This window comes from Meles meles, chromosome 20, assembly GCF_922984935.1.
Source record: "Meles meles chromosome 20, mMelMel3.1 paternal haplotype, whole genome shotgun sequence".
Classification (NCBI taxonomy): domain Eukaryota; kingdom Metazoa; phylum Chordata; class Mammalia; order Carnivora; family Mustelidae; genus Meles; species Meles meles.
In genome coordinates, this window is record NC_060085.1 from 16,189,015 (window position 1) to 16,195,014 (window position 6,000).

Genomic DNA, 6,000 nt, shown 5'->3' on the forward strand with positions numbered 1-6,000 from the left:
TGCATTCCAAGGTCCACATCGCCATGTGGACTTTGGAAGCCCAGCTGGTTGTTTGCCCCATTTTGGCAGCTGATTGTAGAGCGAGAGGGGCCTTACAGGTTAGTGACGCACCCGAGGGAGCAAGGAAGCTGGAGAGCTGAATCCTCAGAGGAAGCTGGGAGGGCACATGAAGCCGCCAGCTTGCCTCTATGACTGCCGCGTGTGAGGTGTGGCATTGGCCTTGGGGGGAAGCAGGCCTCGGGCGCTGGCAGGCCCACACCTTTCCTGCAGGTGTCCCATGCACTGGCACAAACTCAGACCAGTGGTTCTGCAATTTTAGCACGCCCTGGAATGATTTTTTGAACACACCAACCGCTGGTCTTGACCCTAGCACTTCCGATTCTGGAGATACGGGGTGGGGCCTGAGAATGCATGTTTTTAAACAAGCTCCCAGGTGATGCTGATCCTGCAGGTCCGGGGACCACACTTTGAGAGACACTGATTTAATAGGAAACCAGTGTGACGTCATCTAGCAGGCGGGTTGGAGGTAGGCAGTTCCATTCTGCAGGGAGGTATCTGGTCACTCGCTGACATCACCAAGGACGTTTCTCACGTATCTCCTCTCCCCTTCCCTGCATGTCTGGGCTTTGTCCGGGTTCCAGGACAGCTTCTTACCTCTCCAGGCATCACAACCTGACACTAAGAGGAAGAAGGTTTGTGGGACTTCTCCACTTCGTGTGTAAAAACAACAGCAACAGGGTGCCTGAGTGACTCAGCTGGTCAAGTGTCTGACCCCTGATTTCTGCTTAGGTCGTGATCTTGGGGTCCTGGGATCGAGCCCCACATCGGGTTCCGCGCTTGGCAGGGAGTCCGCCTGGGGATGGTCTCGCTCTGCCCCTCCCCCTGTGCGTGTGCATGGGGTTGCTTTCTCTCAAATAAATAAATCTTAAAAAAAAAAAAGATAACAGCAACAAAGAAGCTTTGCTAATGCTTGGAGTTGAAATAATCAGCGTTTGAATCACAGTATCTGGATTATCAAGCTGAGCTGCGGAGAGAAAGCTGCTTAGGAAGAGGCACCTGAGAGGCAGAACTTAAGAGGTTTTCTGAGCTCTGCCATTTCCATGTGGAATTAACTTTAATCCTTCCGTGGACCAGATGCTTCCTAAAGCCAGGACGGAGCCTGGTGCCGCCCTACCTGTTTCACACCATTTCCTGCAAAGAATTGCCAGAGAGCCTTCCAGATTCTCTACGGGAGGCTGATGTCCAGAGGAAGGATCCCGTTTGGCTCCCTCCTGTTGACACATTCACCTAGATTTGCCATTCCCACCGCGTCCTCTCTTGACCTCGGTCCAAGTGAAACGGGGATGAGCGTGTGCCACGCGGTGTCCCTCGGCCTGACGTGTTCCTCTCCTACGCCGCCCAACCCGTCCCCATAACTGCCCCTGAGCCCCGGCCTCTTCCTTTCTGCCCCCAGATCCTGCAGGCCCTCGGGAAGTCCTACCACCCCGGCTGCTTCCGCTGTGTCATCTGTAACGAGTGTTTGGACGGGGTGCCCTTCACCGTGGACTCTGAGAACAAGATCTACTGTGTCCGAGATTACCACAAGTACGGAGGGGTGGGGCGCGGACCGTGTTGATCTCGCTGAGTGAAGGGGGGACACCCGTTGTGGTTCACCCGCAGGCTCTGCTTGAACCCTGAGTCCACAGTCTGGCAAAGGGTGTAGCGGGGCCCTCGGGAGGTCAGGGGACGCCCGTGCAGGCAGGAACTGGTAACAGAATCATGTTTCCTGAAAAATCAGACCCCGGATCCCTATCATCAGATTCCCGGCTAGGCCTCAGGAGGCCTCTGCCAAGCCTGGCTGCTCCGGCTTGACCTAAGTTCCTAAGGCAGAGACAGAGCTGGCGGCCACCACCCTCCATCTGCCTGGGCCTGTGCTGGGTGAACGAGGGGAGCAAACAGGTTAGTCTCCATCCCTAGTAGAGTGAGAGGGTCCAGCCAGGCTTGTTACCGCCGGGCGATAATCTCAAAGTGCTACTAAAACACCTCCCAGAGAATGAGCCAGACTGATTTTTTAAAATAAAGATTTTATTTATTTGAGAGAGAGAGAGAGAGAATATGTGCATAAGCAGGGGGAGGGGCAGAGGGAGAAGCCGACTCCCTGCTGAGCAGAGAGCCCGATGCAGGACTTGGTCCCAGGATCCTGGGATCATGACCTGAGCCTCAGGCAGACGTTCGCCCCACTGAGCCACCCCAGTGCCCCGGGGATGGGCAGGAGGCCAGCTGTGAGGAAGGCTCAGTGTTGTCTCCAGGGCTTGCCTCCCCGGAACAACACCATACTCATTCTACTGCCTCTTCGCTTCTCCCGGCAGAGTGCTGGCCCCCAAGTGTGCAGCCTGTGGGCTTCCCATCCTTCCACCTGAGGTAAGATGCTTTTTCAGACCCGTTCCTGGGGTCTTCCATGGCATGAATATCTCCCTGGGGTCTTCTACGAGATCTGTGTCCTGTCCTTGTGCCTTTGAAAAAATGGTTCTAAAACCTCACCTCTGACCTTAATAGTGTCCTCGCCAAGAAGCACCTTTCTTCTTGGCTGGCTTCCCCAGCCCAGAGCCCTTTGTGTGCCCTATTCAGCCCTATAATCGGGTCATACTGCCTGACTTGATAGTGACTTCCAGATGAGAAGAAGATGAGCAGAGAGTTTGCCTTTCATTCATTTTTTTTTTTAAAATCACTCTCCACGGAGGTGGGTTTTTTTTTTTCCAGTGTTGACTCTGACATTCTAGAAGGTAGGACTGCTGTCCCTCCTACGTCCCTTCTCATCAGTTGAAGGTGTCCTCCTTCCAGCTGGTGTGGGACTTCACAATGGATTTCAGCTCTTCTGAGGTCACCCACTTGCTAACTCAGACCCCCTCCCGCATCCGTGGCATGCGGAGCCCGATGGGTCCCCCAACTGGCCTCTTGTTCTTCCTTTCGTTCCATCCAGGGCTCAGATGAGACCATCCGCGTCGTGTCCATGGACAGAGACTACCATGTGGAGTGCTACCACTGCGAGGTAGGCCCCTCCCTGCCCGGACGCCTGAAAGTATGAGAAAAGCACATCCCCGGGGTGACTGGGGCCTGAGATGGTCAGCAAGGCGTGGTCAAGGGCTGCCCTCTAGGTCAAGGGGTGAAGGCTGCCTTGTAGGGGAGGTTGGAGGACACGCAGATGTCTGGGACGTAAAGGTGGTCACTGTTTCCTCCACACTGGTTAACTGCCTCCCTGAGGCTGCGGAGTGGGAGGCTCGTGGCGAGCACGGGTTTCCCACACCACGTTGTCAGGCAGCTGTGTGATCTGGGGAACAGACGCCCTCCCCTCCAGCCTGTAGGCCGTTCTATCTGCCAAGAGCCCTCTTCTGAGCCCGGAAATCATGAAGAAATCCATCCCTCCTTGGAAACAGGCATGGGTGGGGTGAAGGTGGAGGGGGCCCATGCGCCCCCTCTTTACCTGGTGTCATGCCCAGGCTGAAGGAGTCCTGGATGACCTGTGGCTGTCATGCAGGCCTGGGGTCACCCCTCTCCAGCCCTCATGAAGGGTGTGCACACTTTACGTGCCTGTGGGGTTTCAGCCAGAATTAAGTGGATTCTCCCACGGAAGGAGAGTAGATTTGTGATGCTATGGGTGGGGTGAATGGGAGAGGGGTTGGGGCGAGGGTGGGAGGCTTGAGCTCACTGCCAGCTGTGAAGAGTTAGGTGGTACCCCAGGCAACAGAGGGAAAGGGGATGGGGCCATTTGCCCACAACAGCCCTCTCTCTGCATTTGGGGCAGCGCTGTCCCATAGAAACCCGAGAGCCATGGGTTCAAATCACAGGTGTCCTTTTTTCCTAGTAGTCACATTAAAAAAGTAAAAAGAAATAGGATTCATTCTTACAGTATTTATCCAACCCATATATCCAATGTTCTTTCCCTTTCTCTCTTCCTTTCTTCCTTTCTCTCTTTCTTTCTAAGATTTTTATTTCATTTTACTTATTTGAGAGAGAGGGACAGAGTGTGAGCCGGGGGGGAGGGGCAGAGGGAGAGGGAGAAGCAGTCTCCCCCTTGAGCAGAGAGCCTGACTTGGAGCTCCATCCCAGGACCCTGAGATCATGTCCTGAGCCGAAGGCAGCCGCTTAACCGACTGAGCCACCCAGGCGCCCCTCCGGTGTTATTTCAATATGTAACCAGTGAGGGACTTCCCATGAGCGGTCTTACGTTCATTTTTTTGCTGTAAGTCTTGGAAGGACAGAGTATGTATCCACTGACATCCCACTTCCGTTCCAACCAGCCCCAGTTCAAGTGTGCATTGGGGGCGTGTCATGCTTTCACTCAGCCCGACTGAGGGGTTCCCCACTGGCGTGCGCTGCCCACACACACCGCTCTGCTGGTCCGGAGGATGTCGGCCTTTGGGTCAGTCTTGCCATCCTTTCCGTGTTGTTCTGCTACCGCCGGACCTTTTTGCCTCCCCCCAGGACTGCGGTCTGGAGCTCAATGACGAAGACGGTCACCGCTGCTACCCGCTGGAGGACCATCTGTTCTGTCACTCCTGCCATGTCAAGAGGCTGGAGCAGAGCCCCGCGTCTGCAGCTCGTCACCAGCCGCGCTTCTAGCTTCTAGCCGCGCGGACATGCCGTGGGAGAGGAGAAGCACAGCGGAGCTCGACATCTGCCTGTGACTTCCAACAGCCCCCTGGGGTGGGGTGGGGGGAGAGGGCTTAGGGAGGTAAGTTTCTGCATAGACGCCGCCGGTGCCTTTCCTCGAACCAGGGAGCGGAACCCCGCCTGTCTGGCGTGTGTATTTTCCAAGTGCCTTTCGCCACTACCGCGCCCTCATCACATTACTCAGGAAGACACTCCAGCCACATGTGGCATGTGACAGGGGATCGCATCCGTGCCACCAGAGGCACCCACCCTCCAGCCCCTCTCGGCAGGAAAGGATCGCCCTGAGCGTGTTTCACAATATCCTCTGAAGAGAGACCTCAGTGGCCAATACGTTCAGCCTTTTCCCTTCCCTAGGGAAAACACACACACACACGCATGCGCACACACACACACACACACACCGAACACTACCCCACCACGTACAAGTACACAACATGATTTAAGATTGTGCCCAGACACATGTGCGTGCACGCGCATACACACACACACACACACACACACACACAGCATTATTTAAGACTTCCTTCTACCCCAGAGACTCAGTTCTCCTGTCGGCTGGCTGCACATTTCATTGCGTTATGGCAAGAGGGAAGCTCTCCTGCATGCTCTGTATCTTGGGGAGAATTTGGTGGCTAAAGCAGAGCCGAGGTTTGAAATGAACGAGCCAGGCAGGGTTTCCTCCTGGTACACTGACCACGTTTGGTGCGGCCCCGCAAATCTGCAGTCCCTTAAAGGTAGCTGGGAGCCCAATGGAGATTTGCCCTGTTCTAGCCAAGTGTGCTTTGGGACAAGGACTTGGTGCGGGCACCAGGCCTCCTTTGCCCAGCTGCTGGCCCTGTTTCTTTCTGGAGCTCTTGAGAGTCCGTGACTCCAGAGTCGCTTCCACAAAGGCAGGTCTCAGGATCCCCCCCCCCACGGGGAGAGTTAGTGTGTGTGGGTGAGCTCTCTGAGCAGCCCAGGAAGGGGGTGCCTCAGGATAGGTGAGTGTGTTCACCTCGCACATCCCTCCCTCACCCTGTTCTTGGCACAGGCGCGACGTGGGACAAGACCCATATAAGGTACCCTGCTCTTGTCTGGTGTTTCTCCTTGTTTTTAATCGTCTCTCCACCCCACTCTCAGTCTTCCACACACAAAATACCTCACAGATAAGAGCTTCACCAAACCGCAGCTAAGGAGGCACTCGGCCGTGGCACTGACCTCACACGCCTCCACTGGGGCTTGCCGAGTCTGTGTCCACGCGGCCAAGACGCCGGCCGCTCAGGGCACGGGCATCTCAACTAAAGGTCGGCTGGCAGTGGGTCAGCTCGACCGTGGGGGTTACTGGCCAGATGCAGTTCATCGGGCTGGTGC

The 6,000-nt window shown here is 55.6% G+C and overlaps 1 protein-coding gene across 1 annotated transcript in view; it reads left to right on the forward strand.

Moving 5' to 3' along the window:
* LIMD1 (LIM domain containing 1) overlaps nt 1-5,555 on the forward strand; it is a 60,641-nt gene extending 55,086 nt beyond the window's left edge. Inside the window, exons 5-8 of the mRNA XM_045991704.1 lie at nt 1,454-1,584; nt 2,349-2,400; nt 2,960-3,028; nt 4,462-5,555. Coding sequence (XP_045847660.1) covers nt 1,454-1,584; nt 2,349-2,400; nt 2,960-3,028; nt 4,462-4,599 — 390 coding nt within the window. The 3' untranslated portion in view covers nt 4,600-5,555. The remainder of the gene's footprint in view (nt 1-1,453; nt 1,585-2,348; nt 2,401-2,959; nt 3,029-4,461) is intronic.
* Nucleotides 5,556-6,000: the final 445 nt, after the last annotated feature.